A 21,655-nucleotide genomic window follows, 5' to 3' on the forward strand; every position below is an offset into this window, starting at 1 on the left:
TCTTCTCGCTGCTCCACCTCCCTAAACTTCCAGTTTCCACCGCAGAGAGTCTCTTAGGCATCTAGCTGGCTCCAGCCCTCCCAACTTCGGTTTCAAGACGAAAAACCCCGAAAAGCCGCAGTCACGTCTCCGGGAGGAAAGCGGCAGACCCTCCATCCTGAACCAGGCGACTGAGGCCCCCGGCCGCGCGGGGCGGAGCGCGCTCCCGCGTGGGCGCGGCCTCCTCCCGCCCCCCGCCTCGCCCTCCGCGGACGCGCCGCGGCGGAGACGCGCCCGCCCCCCTCAGCGGAGACGCGCCGGGGGAAGCGCGCGGCCGCGAGCCCGGGCGCCATTTTGGACTCGGTGTCTGGCCCGCGGCGCTGGGGACCTACACGGTGGCTGCGGCTCGGTGAAGGCGTCTCTCGAGCGGCGACGAGAGAACCTGGGAGAAGGACGCGGACGGCGCGGGACTGAGAAGGGCGGCTTCTCCCTGGGCAGCCAGAACCAGAGCCGCAAAGGCGGAGCCGCGTTGGCGCCCGCCCCGGGACCAGCGCCTCGGATGCGGGTGGAGCGCGGGGGGCCGCGGCGGCGGGAGCGCAAGGCGCGGGGCCTCATGTGAGAGCCGCGAGCCAAGCCGCCCCCAGAGCCCGGGGTGGAGTGTGGGGGAAGCCGCCCCCAGCAGCAGGTAACAGCGGAGGGCCCGAGCCCCGGGGCGTAGGCGGGGCCGGGGAGGGTCGCCGACGTGGGCGGGCGGCGGGGCGGGCCGCGGGGCCCCGGGTGCGCGCGCCGCTCCTCGGGAGCGCGGGGCGCGGCGCGGCGCCCGGACCGCGGACCCTGCTCCGGGGCATTTCCCCGCTGAGCCTGCTTCAAAACATGTCAACAAGGCGTGGTGCGTTCGCGGCGGCGGCCTGCAGCCTCCCCGCGACACCGCCGAGCCTGTCGCCCGGCTTTGTTAACCCTCGGCGGGGGCTGGTGACCGACACCGTTGAGCTTGCGCTCTGCCGGGCTCCTCCCGGTGTCGGCTACGGCCGTGCTTGCAGCTTGAGAAATGAGAGGCATTAAGATGTCAAAACAGACTGCCCGGGGTAGGGCGCAGCAGAAATGTCAGGGAAAGCCAATCGGTGGAGCTGGCGCGGGAGGAGAGGACGCCCGGGCCGCGCGTAGCCACGTGGAAAAGTTGGTCAACTTGTGATGAGCAGCTTCGCTCCTGCTTTGAGCAAGAGCACCCCTTTCAGGGGGGGTTGCGGACAGGGATCAGGAAAACAGCCTGTGAAATGATTGGCCTGTATCTCCAAGCTAAGAGGTGAGCTATTTTGTTGCTCATCATGTCCAATCGAACGGCCCAGGTCTTTTTAATTAGAGTCGTCTTCTACTCCTGAAATCTTTATAAAAACGCCATCAACTTCTAGTATCTACAGATGATCGCTAAGCAGATTCTCTCCACCACACTCTCTGATACCATCTGGTCCTGAGTTAAGCTCTTTGCGCTGTTTTAGTCTTGTGTTCCAGCCAAAGAATGCATACTAATTGTGATATTAGTCAAAGAAGAACATAAATGGAAAGGAAATATGTTGCCCAAAACAGGCTTTTTAGGGCCAACTACAAATGGGCTTTTAAAATTACTACCAGCGCAATGTACTAAAAATAATACAACGAGGGGCACACGGCTAAGTGTTTTCTTCTGCTACTCTTCATCTGATGGGCAAGTGGACTGCTCCTTTCAGAGTGTATGGAAATGTGAAGAGTAAGTTGCACAACTCCCTGTGCTGCTCAACGAGGCTGGAGTCTTTCCTCATTAGTTTGCTTTTTGATGCTTCGTAGTAGTATAAGTCCCTCACCAGATGCTTTTAGAGGTCTAAGTTGCATCGATTGTTTGGGGCCTCGAAAAGTTACAGTTTGAACTGAACTGCCCGAGTCATGAAGAGGCCTAGTTCGGGTGCTCTGCAAAATCTAAGATGTTGATCATCCAGCTTCTCCTCTGCACTCCTGTTAAGTGTGAGAGGTATTTTCACTCTGACTAAAAGTAAGAGATAAGTAATCCATTGAAGTAAATTCTTTGCAGACTGGTGGATGCTCTCAATTGTTTAACTTTCTGTATAGCAGAGCTTCATGTGTAAATAGATTTAATAAAATACTTTTGAAAGCAATGTAAATTTTTGCATGAATAAATGAGATCATCGTGGGAAAAAATTAGACATTAAAATTTTTTCTTAGGTGCCCACTATGAGCTCACATTTTTATGCATAAATGAGGATAATACAGAGACATTCATATTGGCATTTGGTCTTACATTTTTTCTATTGCTTAATATACTGTAATTCTGACATATTACAGTCATATATGACAATTCACAGACTAGTTCAGCTAGTCATAGACTAGTAAGTGCTTAAAATATACTTTGGTGATCATATAGTGTTATATATCTAGACCAAGAGATATTTTTCCTCAATGTTGCATACTTCTTTTTAATATGTCAACTTTTTTCTCTCCTCAACTTGGAAAGGTATTGAAATATATTTAAAACAAGGCTGCAACAGACAAAAGAAGGTATTTGTTAGGATCGGCAAAGATAATTGTGTAAAAAAGACTGTCATTTTGTTTGTGTTTATATGTCCACATACTTTAAAGTAAAATGAATCATTCTATCTTTAAGTTGAATAGTTCTGTTTTAGAAGACTTTTCTCCAGAAATAGATCAGCATTCTATAATAAGGAGTAGAAATTATAAAGATAACTTCATTATTTTTTGAATCTCTGTATCTCAAAATTCTGAGTAGTTTTAGGTAGTCAGAAGAGAAATTTTAAGCCCCGAGTAGCAAACTCTTTGTTCTTTGACCCAGATTTTATATGCTAAAATTAAAGTAAGCCTTCAGGATAAGTTAAAGCAGAAAAATGGGTCATAATGACAGTGTTATCTCAACCTCTAGTGAGAATTATTCCTAGGAGAGACTTTTTTTTAATATTAAAGATGACATTGTAGATTATACTGCCTTTTCTCTAAACACATTTTAAAAATGTATTCTTAGATTCAGATGTAAGTTTTAGTCTTCTATAAAACTACCCTCTTGCTATCACCTCTGTCATTCTGTTTTCTCCCTTCCTCTCCCCCTGCACAGTATTATTATACATCATTTAATTTACTTAACTTAGAGTTGGAAGTAGGAGTAATGAGGAATAGGTGGTTTACTGCACATGTAATAAGACCTCCTGGGCTGATTTTAATGGCATGAAAGCCAGGGTCCTCTGCCATTTTCCTCCAGCCCCTAATCCTCCTTCAGAATTTTAGCTAGCTTCTAGAGAGAGAGTCTGCAGAGACATATTTGGTTAAGAGCCATGCTTGTGTACATTTGTCCCACACAGGAGTCAGAATTCTTACATGCTGATGTGCCAGAAGAAGGGAGCTGGAGCTACAAGCCATCCTTTGTGAAAAAGTTGTGACTCTAAATCCAAACCATACCCTGCCAGAACTGCTCTCTAGAGACAAAAGTATTGCAGGCTCTAAACTAAACAGGGATACCAGTGATTGGTCTGCAGTTACCCCCATTTAGTTAGAGCCTGCAATATTTATTTTTCCAAATAAATCAAACTGAGACCTTTTATCTGATTACAGTGTAATTCATTGACATTAAAAGAAACGTGTAAAATATAGGGAAGCATACTGGCAAAAAAAAAAATCACCTGTAATCCCACCACTATTATTGTCCCACTATTATAATATTATATAATTTCACTATTATAGTTACTATATTGTGGTAATCTACTTCCAATGTATGTTTCTCATACATAAGCTTGCGTTCTCATACTCTCTCATACACACTTCATTTTAAAACAAATCTAGGATCATTCTTTGCCTTCTGGTTGGTAACCTCTGTTTCTACTTGTGTTGCACTTTAATGTCCTTAATACTAGACTGCTTTCCTATACCTGAGTTCAGCAATCATCGATATCTCCTTTCAAAAGCCCTAATAACTGTTTAATTCCTAACAAGAACCCTGTGTATTTCTGTTATTCCCAGTTCACAAACTGAAGCACAGGAAAGTCAAGTAATTTGTTCAAGGCCACATAACCGGTGAGAGGCAGAGCCAGGAATTAAACCAGGGAGCTTGATTCCGGAACCCATTCTCTTTAACCGTACTACTATTTTACACAACAACAACAAAACTACTTTCAAAAAATCAAATGGAATGAAGGTTGTACAAACAGAATAAACACTTAACTCTCATTCAAAAATACAACTTGGATAAAACATTGCAACAGCAAGTGATGTGTTGGAAGAAGCAGCCACATTCCAGACCAAATATGCACAGTGGGGATGAGTTTGCTCATTTTAAGCAGAGATTGGGTCTGGCAGTAACACATATCACAGGCTACCCAGTGTGGAGAGATCTGTTGATTACTTAATTCAGGTCTTCTCTGGAGGTTCCTGGGACTCTGCCATGAATTCCGGAATTCAAATATAGTAGGTATCCTTAGATGACTTTTAAGAAATCTTGAGAAAGTGTCACTGTAGGTTCTCTTTTATATTCCTTCTAGTTGACTGCAACTTTTGAAATATAAATTCTTGGTTTAGCTTCAAAATTATGATCAACTTCTCCCCCCAGGTAGTACAGTACAAATGTTTAAAAGCACCTGCCAAAGACATAAGTTTGTAAAACGACAGTTGGTCTCTGCTGGTGTTTTTCATTATATTTTGTTTTGACATTCTTCTCCTTGAATTACTGATCCAGTTCTTCCTGCATGTTTCTGTTGGTATTTGTAAGCACATGTATACACATCTCAGTGACAGAAGAATGAATTTTGGATTTATTTCTATTGAAAACTTAAGTATTAAAAAAATGGTGCATTTTTTCTGAATAGGATGAAACGAGGAGGAGGAAGAGATAGTGACCATAATTCATCAGAAGAAGGTACTGCAGAGAAATCCAAGAAACTGAGGACTACAAATGAGCATTCTCAGACTTGTGATTGGGGTAATCTCCTTCAGGACATTATTCTCCAAGTGTTTAAGTATTTGCCTCTTCTTGACCGGGCTCATGCTTCACAAGTTTGCCGCAACTGGAACCAGGTATTTCACATGCCTGACTTGTGGAGATGTTTTGAATTTGAACTGAATCAGCCAGCTACATCTTATTTGAAAGCAACACATCCAGAGCTGATCAAACAGATTATTAAAAGACATTCAAACCATCTACAATATGTCAGCTTCAAGGTAATACTTTAAATCCTTCTTTTAAAAATAAAGCATATTTAGTGGCTTTTGTGTCCTAAACCAATACATCTTCTCATGTCTTTAAACTATTGCCTTTTTAGGGAAAGTGCTGAAAGATTTAGAGTAATTGTGTACCTTAGAGGCTATCACAAATAACTATATTGAGCTAAATTATTCCATTTTATTATAAATTTTACTAATTTCTTAAAAGAGTGGAAGCAACCATTAAATAAACATAATCATATACCAAAGCTGTCACATTGAATTATTGTGAACAAATTTGAACCAAAAGAAATAATACAGTAAAATAAATAAAAGATGTGGAAATTTTCACTAAAACTTAATTGTTATTTTTATCTAATAGGACTGAGTTTTGCTTATTGATGGCTTTGTGATATTGAATCTTTAAAGAAAAAAGAGATACAGAAACTCTATGTAAAAGGTTTGGATGAATATATTTTAGACAGAAATAGAAAAAGGTACATGGAAGAATGCCAGAGAGAACTGTTTGTTTCTTTTCATTGCCAGCAGGGACATACTGGAAATTAGGCAGTGATGAGATAAATGAAGAGGGGTGGCTTTTTGAGATGTCCAGAATAGTTTAAGGAATCATAGTGGTTTGTATGAGTACAGAGGCTTGTAGCGTTTTGTTTTGGGGTTGAATAATGAAATGTGGGTATGTTCACTAAATCCTTAATACACCTGATAATTATTGTTGAAAAGTAACACATGAATACCTGATTTGCCATATGCAGCTGTTGTTAAACACGTTACGTTAAACCCATATATAGCAATGGTTCTTAACCCAGAGATCCTTGCCAAAACTAAAGTCTTGTCTGCTTCCAAGACTGTCATTCCTTTTAAGATGGGGATTACCTGTTTATTCTCCCATATGTGTCACAAGAGGAGAGAGACCTGGTGTTGGGAATGGTTGGGTGTATTATGGCTGTCTTTCCAGAAAAATGCACGAAGGCACTTAGGCCACCAAGTGTAGGATTGCTAGATTTAGCAAATAAAAATAGGGGATGCCTAGTTAAATTTGAATTTCAGATAATCAATGGATAATTTTTAGTGTAAGTATCCCTTGCATTATTTGGGACATACTTAATACTTACTTAATTGGATGTCCTGGATGTTATGTTGCATCCGTAACTGAGGGCAAGGGTGGGGGAATAGTGGGAGGATAGAACAAACAAAAATCCAGGGACTCCTTATGTGTTGTCCCTCTCCGCCTGCCCATGAGGAAACCTGAAGAGCCTTCCCCTCGGTTTCAGTCATCTTTGAGTTGTCTAAAAGTGTTCTTATGGTAAATCCTATAAAAAGATGGGTATAATACATTAATCTCCTAGGTCTGAAGACCAGTTCCATCCAGTGGATTGGCTGGGTCAGTGTTAACCTGTGACACAATTCAGCTTATCCAACATGTGTAACCTTCACAAAACCATTTGTCCTATAAGTTTAAACATTTTTATTAGGGATTGTTTATTTTTCTGAGGAAATTTCTGATTTGTAGAAAGAGCCACATCCCAGGATTCTTCTGAGCTCTCCTGATAATATTTGTGTTTAATTCATCACTGACCATAGGCCAGAGTCTTTTTTTTTTTTTTTTTTTAATTTTATTTATTTATTTTTGGCTGTGTTGGGTCTTTGTTGCTGCGCGCGGGGCTTTCTCTAGTTGCGTTGAGCGGGGGCCACTCTTCGTTGCGGTGCGCGGGCTTCTCATTGCGGTGGCTTCTCTCGCTGTGGAGCACGGGCTCTAGGCGCGCGCGCTTCAGCAGCCGCGGCACGTGGGCTCAGCAGTTGTGGCTCACGGGCTCTAGAGCACAGGCTCAGTAGTTGTGGTGCACGGTCCTAGTTGCTCCACGGCATGTGGGATCTTCCCGGACCAGGGATCGAACCCGTGTCCCCTGCATTGGCAGGTGTATTCTCAACCACTGCACCACCAGGGAAGCCCAGGCCAGAGTCTTATAGTCAGAGTTATTAATGTAGAACAGTGGTTCTCAAATTTTATGTGCATCAGAAATGCCTGGAGTGCTTATTACTAAGACAAAGATTGCTGGGTTCCAGTGCTCCGTTACTGATCCGGATAGTCTGCATTGGGCGTGAGAATGTGCCTTTCTCACAAGTCCCCAGCTGACGCTGCTGGTCCAGAACCACAGCAGTTCTCAAAAGAACCGCTGGTGTAGAGAAACTTAGCCAAAGGGTGGGATTGAAAATAGTTCTGAAACTGTGTAATGTAAACTGGTATATCAGTTTTACAACGAGCTCTTCAGGACATTTTTGGGTTAAGGTAATGTACGTCAATCTGGAAATTAAAGGAATATTACTTTTAATTAAGATGCTTTTTAGCCCAGGGAACAGCTTCCTTTTTGATAGAAGAGCTCCTTCTTATATCCTTAAGGAGTTTTTTGGCCATATTTCCCTTCCCCCAGGAAATGTCTATGCAAAAGAGTGCATGGGAGCAGCCACTTCTCATTTGGTTCAGATTTTCATGCTTGACTAGTTGGAGGCCCTCATTTTACTTCACATTCATCTTTCAATTAATAACATCAATGGTAAATCCCAGGTTGTGATTCACTGGAACCTTCTGAGTAAATACTCATTCAGTTTGTTTTGAAGCATTTGTACCATAGCCACTGTATTTACATGTATGATCTGATCCACTGCCAAATATATAATTATTTTTCAAAGATTGTAAGTTCATATTTCCATTAGGTTATATAGTCCGTTTGGAATAAATCAACTTAAAAGCCAAGTCTTTTTAACATTAAATAGATATCTTATCATAGTGAAAGTTAAGTCTTGACAGTTGCCCTTACAATTTTTCAGGGAGATTCAGAGAAGGTTGACATTGTATGTGAGGGTAGGTGATTGAAAGGATAAATATTAATTCTTTAAATTATAATGCAATAAACTAATAACTGTATTTCTTGCTTTTGTAAAGTTAAAATATGCACAGAGAAATGCGACCATATTCATGTGTAAAGGATGTTTTCTTTTCCCAGGTGGACAGCAGCAAAGAATCAGCTGAAGCAGCTTGTGATATATTATCACAACTTGTGAATTGCTCTTTAAAAACACTTGGACTTATTTCAACTGCTCGGCCAAGCTTTATGGATTTACCAAAGGTATCTGCTTGTTTTGTTTTATTAGCTTTTACTGAGAAATCCAGTGAAACCCTACCCATTTCTTGTACTGATAATGAGAATGTAAGAAAAGTGGTATGTAAAATGGAAAACCAGTTACTATTTAGAATGTTAAGTATTATGATTTTTTTTTAGAGCACTTTTCCTTTTTTTTAAACTTTGTGTTTCTTTATGGGTAATGTTAAAGAGTGAGTGAATTTGCAGAGGATTCTATAGGAAGCACTGAAAGAGACTAAGTAGAACTGAGAAATAAGCGTGTTAGAAAAAAAGAGACATACAGATGCTCCCTTTTGGACTTTCAGAGCAGATTGGTGAGATTATAATCAAAGAAAAATAGACAGTGCCAGTATTAAGAGCAGGTAGAGCTCGCTTAGAAAATCTTCTGGTAAGTGTGTAAAGATTTGTTCTTGAGCAGAGTTAGTATAAGTACAGCTTAGATTAATTTACAGATTTTATTTAAAGAAAACTTTTTTGGTGAAATTTATATTTATATAAATTTTATATTCATATATATGTTCTAACATGATCCTGCATGTAATTCGAGATAGTCTCTTTCTCTAATAACTATTCTCTTAAAATAGAAAAATAAGAAGTGTGCATTTTTAGAAAGGCAACTGATAAAATCCCTGTGTGTGTTAGCTCATGTTCAGTTAGGTTAGTATCCAGCAGTAATCTGTAAGATTTTATCAGAATAGCCACAAACTAAAATATAGACACCCCTTTAAACACCTAATTGTTTAATTTACTAGAATGATTCAGGAAGAAATATACCTCCTTTTATTGCACTTCACTTTATTGCAGCACTTCACAAATAATGCAGTTTTTACAAATTGAAGGTTTGTGGCGAGTCAGGCAAGACACTTGGCACCATTTTTCCAACAGCATTTGCTCACTTCATGTCTCTGTGTCACATTTTGGTAATTCTTGCAGTATTTCAGACTTTTTCATTATTTTACTTGTTATGGTGATCTGTGATCAGTGATCTTTGACGTTACTTTTGCAAAAAGATGACAACTTGCTGAAGCCTCAGGTGATGATTAGCATATTTTAGCAGTAAAGTATTTTTTTTATAGAACTTGCTACTTTTTTTTTTTTTTAATTTGTGTCATGCTTTATTTATTTATTTATTTATTTATGGCTGTGTTGGGTCTTCGTTTCTGTGCGAGGGCTTTCTCTAGTTGTGGCAAGTGGCGGCCACCCTTCATCGCGGTGCGCAGGCCTCTCACTATCGCGGCCTCTCTTGTTGCGGAGCACAGGCTCCAGACGCGCAGGCTCAGTAATTGTGGCTCACGGGCCCAGCTGCTCTGCGGCATGTGGGATCCTCCCAGACCAGGGCTCGAACCCGTGTCCCCTGCATTGGCAGGCAGACTCTCAACCACTGCGCCACCAGGGAAGCCCCAATAAAGTATTTTTTAATGTATATACATTGTGTTTTTAAATATAATGCTATTGCATAGTTAATAGACTACAGTGTAGTGTAAACATTACTTTTATATGAACTGGGAAACTAGAAAACTTGTGTGACTAGCTTTATTTTAACAGTCGCTTTATTGTGGTAGTCTGGAACCAATTCCTGCACTATCTCCGAGGTACGTCTGTATTACTAAATTGAATTTATATTATAACCCAGGCTGTTCAATGGAATATCAGTAACAAATGTATCACCACTTGATTTCAGTCTTAATTGATTTTTTAAAAGGTTCATTAAATACATACATTTGAGATAAATTGTTTTCCTCATGTGTAACATAAGGGAAATCAGCAAGAGTCTGTTCATGTCAACATTTTAAGGTTCTAAGTATAGGAGTTCAATCACTGTGGTTCTCAAACTTAATATGCATAAAAATCATCTGAGGAACTTCTAAATTTTGGGTATCCTTCTTCAAAATTTCCTTTTTCTAAGAGCAGTCCAGGTCGTTCTGATTAAGATGGTTCATGGCCCTCTAAGAAGCACTGAGTTATGTGGTATAGTAGTGCCTTGTTCAAGCTTCATATGGGAAATGAAATATTTTGAATTGATATTTCTGTGTACATATTGTAGTTTAAAAAGTACACATACAGTATGTAAAAGATACCATAGTAAAAGGTATGTTGAACATAATTTCCTTCTTTTTTTATTACTCAGGATGATCATTATGCATATCTAATACTAGTATTATACTTACATGCAGTCATTTTGGTTTTGGGAACTATGGGTGTATCTGGGACTCTTCCTTCCTTATTAAATGGGCCTAGGATGTTTATGCTGTTTTTCTTTCTTTTCCTATTATGGCTTTAGTAGAATATTGAAATAGGCTGTTGCTATATCTTGGAAACCCTGGGAGAACTGAAGAGAACGTGAAAGAACTGTATTTGACCAGAGCTAACTCTGAGGGAAATGGGAAAAAGAAGGCAGTGATGGAGTCATGCATATACTAATACAGATATAGTTGAATTTGATATGGAAATATTAGGAGAAAGATGTTAACATTTAAGTTGTTAAACAGATACTTAATCAAAATTTAAGTAGTTATTTAATCACAGTAGGAAAGAAGTAATTTAGGGAATGTGACCAAGAAGATAATGTTTCATTGTACTTTCTTGGCTACTAGCCTGCCCTCATCCGTTTCACTGCTGTAGTGAGTCCATTGGTTATGGCTTATTAGCTCTGATCCAGAGTCCCATACTTTGTGCTTTAATTCCTATTTCCTACAATGGTTTCTTTAGGTCAGATTCTGTGTCCAACAGAATATTATATATATAGATAATTGTAGATAATTTAGCATATTTAAAGGAGTTTTGAAGTATTTATTTATTTATTTATTTATTTATTTATTTATTTATTTGGCTGCTCCAGCCCTTAGCTGCGGCACACAGGATCTTTAGTTGCGGCATGCAAACTTAGTTGCAGCATGTGGGATCTAGTTCCCTGACCCGGGATCAAACCTGGGCCCCCTGCATTGGGAGCACGGAGTCTTAGCCACTGAACCACCAGGGAAGTCCCTAAAGGAGTTTTAAGTTTGGAATTTTATTTAGTTATGATTTTTATTATTTTAGAATCAAATTTTGTGTGAGCTTCCATATTCCAAATAAGTCTTTCATAGCTTCTAAGTTGATTGTTTTAATTTTTGATGATTTTGCTAATAGTTATTAACTATTTTAGTGGTCATTACTATCACCAAAAAAGAATGCAGTTCAGTGTTACAATACACTGGAGTAGGGTTTCCAGATACGGTGATGTGAAGTGTCTGAGAGGTATTCTCATTCTGGGTTCCAGAGTTCCTCTTTTTACTTACCAGTGACTGTTGTGATTCAGAGACACCCATCCTGAGGTTTGAAATCTTTTTCCCCCCACGTAAAAAGGTCGTTCTCAAAGATGGTGGGAAGTCACCTCTCTTTTTTACCATATTCCCACAACAGAGTGAGGGGCTGCTACCCCAAAACAGTTGTGAAATATATTAGGGTTCAGATGAACTATGTGTGTATTATATGAAAACCCCTCAATTCTCATTTGTAAAAATTGAAACAGTGTTTTAATTTTTTTGTTTTTCAGTCTCACTTTATCTCTGCACTGACGGTTGTGTTTGTAAACTCCAAATCCTTGTCCTCCCTTAAGATAGATGACACCCCAGTAGATGACCCATCCCTCAAAGTACTAGTGGCCAACAACAGTGATACACTCAAGTTGCTAAAAATGAGCAGCTGTCCTCACGTCTCTCCAGCAGGTATGTGTTGCTTTTGCCAGATAATATTTTAGTAAAATGTATTGATGTGTTTATCAAATTAAGGAGAATTATGATCATTAACCTTGAAGGTGAGTTCATATGATTATTTCCTCTCTATTGCATAAAAATATTTTTATTGTTATAATACAATAGCATAAATTCTGTAGCATTCCTAGCTTAGACACTTACTTTCAACTTATTTTCTAATCTTTTTATTTGGCAATGTGTGTCCAACCTGTGCTAGAAAATGGATAAATTAAAAAAATAAAAGGAAAGGACACTGCGAGGTCAGCCTGAGATGGCCCTTTAGGTAAAGGAGAATTTTCTCTAATCGTGGTTGCGCTATCAGAGTAGGTTTTGAGTCAGAGAGATCTCACAGTTGCTTTTTGTCGCACTATGTAGAGGGAGAGGAGTTGTGCTGAAGTTATCGCCTTACATTTTGCAAAATAGTCCTTTTCCTAAGTTGAGTTTTAGAGCTGAGTGCATCAAATGGAGGAGTAGCATTATTAAAGCTCTTTCCAGCTTTTCTTGTATAGACTAAGCATTACTAGATTATTCACTTTGAGAGCATTTAAATTCCAAATGGTTTGTATTATAAAGCAGTTATAAACCTACACTTTGTGTTAGTCTGATGCTTCATTCCTGACTTGCCCTCCAACCGTTGACATCTCTCCCAACCCTTTGGCTGTGTTACTTTGGAAAACCTGTTTTGATCTCTTTACAGAACACCTCCCACCTTGTTGCCATAACTAAAGCCTGGCCTTCCCCCAAGAAAATGATTCCCTCTTGGATGGAGATTACTTTCTATCCTCCCATGTCTCCCACACGGAGGGTCTGGTGATGGGAATGGTGAGGTCTATTGCAGTGTTTTCCTATCTTTTTCTGCCGCTTCTAGATTATCATTGAAGGTGATAATCTAAATAAAATAGAAGTTAAGAAGATCGGGCATTGGCAGCTCCTTATGTGACCTTGGTCACATTTTACTGTCTACCGTATATAGGTTCCTATGAGAGTATGGGCTATACTTCATAGCTTCATAGTGTACAAAGATCTTTGTATCCTGACCCCCACCTCTCTCTTTAATCTTGTTTGCTTTTTACTCACGTGTAGCTTTTATTTGAGCCCTGTGTAACAACAGTTCTTTGTATGTGTGTGTGGTCAGTACACTGTACCTTGGAGAATGCCTCTAAAAAAATTTTTTTTTCACTTCTTCACCTGGCTAACTCCAGTCCAGCCTTCAAAATTTAGTTCAGCTGTTCCAGTTTCTTCCTCCTCCCGTCTGGTTTAGAAGCCCCACTTGCTGTTTCCATAGCATTCTCAACATAGCTTGTAGCACTTACCACACTGTATGAGAACCTTTGGGTCTCTGGTTCCTCTGTGAAACTGAGCTCATTATTCTCTTTATCCTGGTACATCTCAAGCTCATTTATTTTTATTAAATATACATATCAATGCTCATAATATAGTATAAGCTTGCTTGGTCTTACTGAGCTTTAATGGCGTTTGGATTAGTTGTTGGGAAGGGAAGAGAAAGAGCACTGTAATACTTTTTAATTTAAGAGTATAAACACAGGATTTAATTTAAAATTTAACACTTGTGTATTTTTTTTTCCATCCATATTTTGTATATTTAGATAGTTTCTTTCTCTAAGTTGTAATTAAGGGCAATTTTCTATGCCTTTTTCTTCACTGGACAGTTTTTCAGTTCAATTTTTTTTTTTTAATTTATTTACTTTATTTATTTTTGACTGTGTTGGGTCTTCGTTGCTGTGCGCGGGCTTTCTCCAGTTGCGGCGAGCGGGGTCCACTCTCCGTTGCGGTGCGCGGGCCTCTCACTGCGGTGGCTTCTCCTGTTGCGGAGCATGGGCTCTAGGCGTGTGACCTCAGCAGTTGCGGCTCACGGACTCTAGAGCGCAGGCTCAGTAGTGGCGCACGGGCTTAGTTGCTCCGCGGCATGTGGGATCCTCCCGGACCAGGGCTCGAACCCGTGTCCCCTGCATTGGCAGGCGGATTCTCCCCCACTGCGCCACCAGGGAAGCCCTCAGTTCAATTTTTATCAAAACATTTTTCCCATTTCATATAGTCCTTATAATTGTCTATTACTGGACCTCTAAGCACCATTTGACACTAGTGACTTGATTTTCCTCCTTCCTCTCTGATTGTTCCTACTGTGTTTCCTCTGATAGTTTCTCTTTTCATTCCTTAAATTTTGGTGTTTCACTGTGTTCTGTACTGGGCCCTTTATTGTTTTATTCTGTAAACTCTGGGCTGTGTCATCTTCATCAATGGCTTCAGTTATGTTCTGTATGTTAACACCTCCTCCTTTTAGTGTTTTTGGAACTCCAGAGCTATGTGTTGAGCTGCTGATGGCCTAGTGCCTCTAGAATGTCTCACTGGTACGTCAGATTAATGAACTTCCTTTTCCCCCTACTGAAATCTCTTGCTTCTCCCTTTTTACTGTCTCAGTGAATGGTACTGCTTGTTTGGTTGTCAGGGACCGAACAGATATCCTTGATTTCTTCTACCCTTACTTTCTACATCCCTTTAGTCACTGAGGTCTAGTGACTCCATCACTGATACATGCTTTGAATCTCTATGCTATTTACTGAATGTTGGTGGTGTTCTCCTCCACCCCTCACCCACTGCCCCAGTTCACATGTTGAAGCCCTACTCCCCAGTGTTTGAAAGTGGGTTGGGAGGTATTTAGGTCATAAGGGAGAAATCCTCATAAATGGGATTAGTGCCCTTCTAAGAAGGGATAGGAAAGATGATCTGATCTCTCTTTCTGCCATGTGAAGACACAGCAAGAAGCCAGAAAGAGTTCTGGCCCTCACCAGAACCCAACCTTGCTGGCACCCGATCTTGGACTTCCAGCCTCCAGAACTGTGAGAAATAAATGTTTATGGTTTAAGCCACCCAGTCTGTGGTATTCTGTTAAGCAGCTGAAACTAATACACTCTACCTTTCTTCATGTCCACTCTAATCTAGCCCTGTAATCTTTGTGAGTACCCTCTTAACTGATTTCCTAACTTGCAGCCTTGCTCTTCTCTAATTTGATTTCCATGGTATAGCCAGAGTAATCTTTCTAACATATAAATCTGATTTTTTTCCCTCCAATTCCCTTCAAAACTTCTCACTATACTTTAGGTAAGATCCAGACTCCTTACTGAGGCTGACAAGGTCCCATATGATCTGGTCCTTGCCTGTCTACTGGATTTCGGCCTTTAAGATAGTCTCTTACTTACATACTGTATGTTGAGCTCCCTTCATTTCTTACAGTGCTTGTGTTTTCGTCCATGTCTGAGTATTCGCACAGAAATACTATTCTCTTTCCTTCTCTACTCGCCTTTTGCCCTAGCTTGATCCTTCTAAATTCTGTAGGTCTGTGTTAGTTCTGGAAATTCTTCCCTGATTTCCTTGCTGTGACTCCCAGAGCATTCTTGTTTAATTATCTGCTGGCTTCTGTTAGGATAAGGATGTCTTGTTTCTGTTGACTCTTTACCATCCTAGCACCAGTTGTTAACATATAAGACACACATTAATTATCAGCTGAACTAACGAACATTTAGCTACTTAGTTTTCTGTCTTGTTGATAGGCCAACATTTGCCTCATAGTTCTTTTACGGTTGAACACTTAACTTGTTTCTACTATTTGCTGTGATTTAAAAAATGAACTACTTTAGCATATAGTTTGCTTCTGTTAATTTCTTCTTTTGGACAAATTACTAAGAAGTGGAAGATCTAGGTCAAAGGGTTTAGATTTTTTTAATGCTTCTTGCTGTGTTTTTTTCCAACATGAGTTGTATGAGTTTATACACCACCACCAATGGATTTCTGTACCAGTTTTATAACAGCTTTACTGAGATATAATTCATATATCATACAGTTTACAGTGTATTGACTTTTAGTGTATTGACAGAGTAGTGCATCCATCACTACAGTGAATTTCAGAACACTTTTACTATCCCCAAAAGGTCCCATGTACCTCTTAGCTGTCACCCCCCAAAACCCTCATTCCAACCAGCCCTACGCAATCACTAATCTACTTTCTGTCTCTGTAGATGTACCTATTTTGGACATTTCATGTAAATGGAATCGTATGTGGTCCTTTGTGACTGGCTTCTTTCACTTAGTGCGATGTTTTCAAGGTTCATCCATGTTGTAGCATGTATCAGTATTTCTTTTCTTCTTATTGCCAAATAATATTCCATTTATGGATAATACCACATTTTTCTGTTGATCAGTTGATGAATATTTGGGTTGTTTCTACCTTTTGACGATTATGAATAATGCTATGAAAATTTATATGCAAGTTTTTGTGTGGACACTTTAATTTCTCTTGGGTGTATAACAAGGATTAGAATTGCTGAATCATATAGTAACTCTGTTTAACCATTTGAGGAACTGCTAGACTGTTTTCCAAAGCAGCTGCATCATTTTACATTTCCACTAGCAGTGTTCGAGGGCTCCAACTTTTTCACATCCTCATCAACACTTATTTGTCTTTTTGATTATAGCCATCCCAGTGAATGTAAACTGGTATCTTGTTGTGGTTTTGATTTGTATTTTCTTGAAGACTCAAACGTCTTTTCATATGCTTATTGATCACTGGTGTATCTTCCTTGGAGAGATGTCTATTCAGATTCTTTGCCTATGTTTTAATTAGGTTACTTGTCTTTGTATTATTGAGTTGTAATAGTTTACCAGTTTTATCTTTGTCACTATTTCGTGTTAAGTATTTAAGCACTTGTAACTGTGTGTTTTCTACTGCTGCATAACCAACAGCTACAAATTTAGCAGCTTTAACCATCACCCATTTATTAGCATCCTAGTTCTTTAGGTCAGAGCTAGAGGCATGGCTCAGCAGGCTTCTCTGTTTAGCTAGAGAAGCTCTGAATCTGACTTCCTCTTCTGCAACCAGCCAGAGAAAACGGTGTTTATAGGGTTCATGTGATTAGATTAGCATCGCCTGGCTAATCATACTTTAAAGCTAACTGTGCTGTCTATAGCATAACAAAAATCATGGGAGTGATCATCTTATCACATTCACAGGTTCTGGAGGTTAGGGCATGGAATCTTGAGGACAACTTTTAGAATTATGCCTGCCACAACTGTTTTAGTAGTTATTAAATGATACCTCAAAGTTTCTTTTATTTGCATCTTTGGTTACCATTTCCCATGTGTTTATTTTTTTATATCAGGCTTTATGAGATTGCGAAGAACAGAGATGTGTCCAGGTTACCTTGGGTGATCAGGGTTTATTTCAAAGTATATCCATACCTTGTGGAGAACAGAAATTTTGCAGTGGCTGAATAGTGAAGCACAGATGTCTTTTACTCCCTCTTCTGGTGACTCTTTTAAACTGGTGATTCAGTTTATCACGTCATTGATTCTGTTGCATATATTCTCCTCCCACAGCTGTATAAAGCTTTGGCTTATTGGTGACCTCCGTCTTGTTACTTCTTAGGCAGTAGGTGAACACATGCACTTAAGAGTCACTCAGTCTGTGTTTGAATTCCAGCTTTGCTATCTTTAGCTAGCTGACTCAACTTCAAACTAGAAAAGACACTTATTTTTTAGATTTTTTTTGAGTATTTGTGGGATAACATATCTAGAACTTAACATATCATACTTGTACAATAAATAGTAGATAATATGATGTCTGTTTTGTTGTTCCTATCCTTGTTTCTAAACACAGAAAAGAAATGGTTTGAGTGGGTCATTTATCAAGTTATAGTATCAGGGTGTGTCTGTTTGGGGCAGAGTTCTTACACTAGACCACTTTGGAGATCAGATACTGACCTTTGGTAAAACCTGCTCCTGCGCTAGGGGTTTTGGGCAGTTTTGAAGCATAGTGCCCGAAGTATAAGGAACCATATAAGGAATTGCTTTCTGAGAATGTTAGAGCTTTAAAACTCATAATGTATATTTCCATTAATGTGAATTGAGCAGTTATCTTTTGATTCATCTATCTAGTTGATATCTCGGTATTTTTTTCTTAGAAATTTGACAGGCTTGTTACATTATTATTAGCAGTTAAAGTCTTTGCTCATTTGATGGAAATCTTTTTTTTTTAATTTTTCAAATGTCTTATTTAGTAGCATAAGTCACATTTTATCTGGTTTTACCTTATTTTTTTCATTAAGATTAGATTTTGAATTTCAAAAAAATGTCTTTTAGCCTCTGTCACAATGATCATGTGATTTTTCTTGCTTAACCTATAAACTTAGTGTTAGTCATCAGTTTTTTAAAAAATATGACACTGTGCATTACTGGGATAAGTCTTATTTAGTCATGGTATATTTTTAAATGATAGTGAATAATTTATGATTTTTCTGAGTTGGTAAGTGAGCTTCATTTCTTTTAAGGTATCATATTTAGAATTGGTCTCATTTTCTTATGGACAGAATTGGTAATAGATTTTTAAATGTGTGTGACTTCCTGCTGGTTTAGTCAGTACAACTAGATTTTAAATTGTATAGCTCTGTGGTAAGTGAAGCGTGGTAAAATTTTATTGTAGGCCATGTACTTGATCAAATTCTTGGAGATGGTGGACTTGTAGAAAACTTTATAAATAATTGGGTCTTCCTTCTTCCAAGGTGTCCTTTGTGTGGCGGATCGGTGTCATGGCTTACGTGAACTGGCCCTGAATTACCACTTGCTAAGCGATGAGTTGCTGCTTGCTCTATCTTCTGAAAAACACGTTCGATTAGAACATTTGCGCATTGACGTGGTCAGTGAGAATCCTGGACAGACACACTTCCATGCTATTCAGAAGAGCAGCTGGGATGCTTTCATCAGACATTCACCCAAAGTGAACTTAGTAATGTATTTTTTTTTATATGAAGAGGAATTTGATCCATTCTTTCGGTATGAAATACCTGCCACCCATCTTTACTTTGGAAGATCAGTAAGCAAAGATGTGCTTGGCCGTGTGGGAATGACATGCCCTAGACTAGTTGAGCTAGTGGTGTGTGCTAATGGATTACGGCCACTTGATGAAGAGTTAATTCGCATTGCAGAACGTTGCAAAAATCTGTCGGCTATTGGACTAGGGGAATGCGAAGTCTCATGCAGTGCCTTTGTTGAGTTTGTGAAGATGTGTGGTGGCCGCCTGTCTCAGTTATCCATTATGGAAGAAGTATTAATTCCTGACCAAAAGTATAGTTTGGAGCAGATTCACTGGGAAGTGTCTAAGCATCTTGGTAGAGTGTGGTTTCCAGACATGATGCCCACTTGGTAAAGACCAGATGACATAGGGCATGATGAATAATAGCACCTTAATTTTAAGCATATTGTATTATAATAAAAGTTTATTTCCTGTAGGTCTGATATAATTCTACTATTTTGTGGCACAGAAATTTGATATCTTCATTGAGTATATAAGGATTGTTTTTTGGAAGACTCATGGACCAGTTTTGGTCAGAAAACTTCATCTATTTCTTTAGCCTAATAGCAGTTAATCTCAGAAAATTAAAAAAGTGATTCAGATCTGAAAGTAATAACCAGTAATAAAGATTAAACATTTTACAGTCTGAAGGAAGCAAAACATATATATTGTAATATCTAATAAGTGAGTACTAATAGGTTTTCCAAAATGTTATGTTCTCTATGCATTTTTTAAAAATGTAAACTTGACATTTTAGGGTCTTCAGTTATACATACACCTGTTATAAGGTGTTCAATATAGCTCAGGAAAGTGAGCATTTTGTGAGAAAAATGTAGGATATATTGTATCTAATGAAAAAGTTTGGTTGAATGTTCTAAAATGTTACAAAGCTGTTTAAAGAAGTATATACAATTGGAACACTTAAAAAAACTGATAAATGTCACACAGTGGTTATTATAGAAAGATAATAAATAGAGCCAAGATCAAATTAAAAGAAAATGAGTGGAATAGAAGGGAGGCAGTTTTAGCTTTGTATAAACTTCTAGGATTGCTCTATAATCTGCTAAACTATATATATTCTTTTCTGTGATACATTACTATGTATGTGGCACTTGGGGCATCATATGTAAAGTAAGGAATGCTTTTACTAGTTCTTCTTGGGTTTATCTTTGTTTAAACTAGTTTTGAAGTATTACACAATAATTGAAATGAGAAGTTTATCTATTTTAAAAAGCCAAATTGAAATAAAGGTAGAACTTTAAAATGTTTATAAGTTGTTTCCATGAAAGAATATTAGTCTCCAGTGAATTTTAGTGATGGTTTATTTTTACATTTTGGAATTATATAGTTATGTAAGTATAATTTTCAAAAATCATAAAAGCACCAATGTACAGTTCAGCATAAACAGTAAATTTAAAAGAGCATATATTTAAGTTCATAATAATATTTTTGAGTAAATATTGCTCAGTGGACTGGAAAATTTTAATAGAAAAATGTCTGCAGTTTTGTGATTGTTAATTTCGTTAAACTGATATTTTATATTATTTAAGTTAGGCAGCATTTTTATTACTTTCATATGAATAAAGGTAATCCATACATTGTAGAAACTGTAAAAATATTAAGTTTGGGGCTATATTTAGTTTTCTTTAGATATTATATAAACTTGATTCTGAGCACTAGTGCTAGTAGATATTACCCTCCTAAGGGAAATTAGAAGTGATTTACCGCCAGTGGGATATATTAGTGCTTGAAATTTAGAAAGCATCTTGGTAGATATGGAAGCTAACAGTCTTACGGGTCTAATCTATTTTTTATATAGATTACCTTCCTAAGAATCAAGTAAAAAGGTGATTTTCTACATAATTTATGCTTTCAAAAGTGATGGTATTCTGAGCACATAAATGAGAAGAAAAAAGGCTGGTCCAGACATGGAAATCAAAAGCAATTACTGTAATATTCATCCCTCTTACTAAACAGTGAAAAACTTTGTACAAGAAATACCTGTGTTAGTGGATGAAACTTTTTTCTTTGAACAACTTTGGAAAATGGATTTGACAGTATGTAATCAGTTCTAATAACCAAAGCTTTATTTGGAAATTTACTTTCTGCACAAATTGAATTATATAATGCTTGAAAAACTTTAAGTCACTTCTTAAGCAAAATGCATAGCACTTAATTTGTTTATACTATAAAGTATATGTTAAATGCTTTTATCAATTTTAGAATAAAGATAGTTACTAATGCTGTTGTATTATTTTTTAAAACTACCCTAACAAATGTACTTATTTGACTTTAAAACAAGTTAAACTTACAGATTTATGGTTTTAGTTTCAAATCCATATCTGATGGATGTAATGTTTAATATTAAATATTTATGATAGAGTGGCTTTTTTGAAGATACAAGATTAGGCATTTAGAATAAGAATTTAAAAAACAGATTGTTTAGAAATAGAATTCTTAGTCAGGATCCTTGAAACCAGCTAGCATTTTTAGAAAGAAACACCTTTATATAAATCCATACAATCAGAATAATTTTTAAACTATTGAAATTATTTTCATCTCCAGCTTCCATAAAATAACTTCAGTTTACCTTGGTAATCTTAATCTGGGCTATTTTATTAACAATATTATCGGTAAAAAGGCATGACTAAAGATTAGGTCAATTTACTGCAATCAAAGGAGAATTTTTTATATTTATGGAAAAGCTTAGGATAGAAGGGAAGGGTTGG

At 38.3% G+C, this 21,655-nt stretch overlaps 1 protein-coding gene across 1 annotated transcript; it reads left to right on the top strand.

The window, feature by feature from the left end:
• The first annotated feature begins 397 nt into the window (after positions 1–397).
• FBXL3 (F-box and leucine rich repeat protein 3) lies at positions 398–21,154 on the top strand. The gene is made up of 5 exons (XM_061170681.1): positions 398–664; positions 4,836–5,187; positions 8,175–8,315; positions 11,866–12,037; positions 18,637–21,154. Exons 2-5 carry the CDS (start codon positions 4,837–4,839, stop codon positions 19,278–19,280), a joined length of 1,308 nt encoding a protein of 435 aa, XP_061026664.1. The 5' UTR covers positions 398–664; position 4,836; the 3' UTR covers positions 19,281–21,154.
• Positions 21,155–21,655: the final 501 nt, after the last annotated feature.

This window comes from Eubalaena glacialis, chromosome 16 (genome assembly GCF_028564815.1).
Source record: "Eubalaena glacialis isolate mEubGla1 chromosome 16, mEubGla1.1.hap2.+ XY, whole genome shotgun sequence".
NCBI lineage: Eukaryota > Metazoa > Chordata > Mammalia > Artiodactyla > Balaenidae > Eubalaena > Eubalaena glacialis.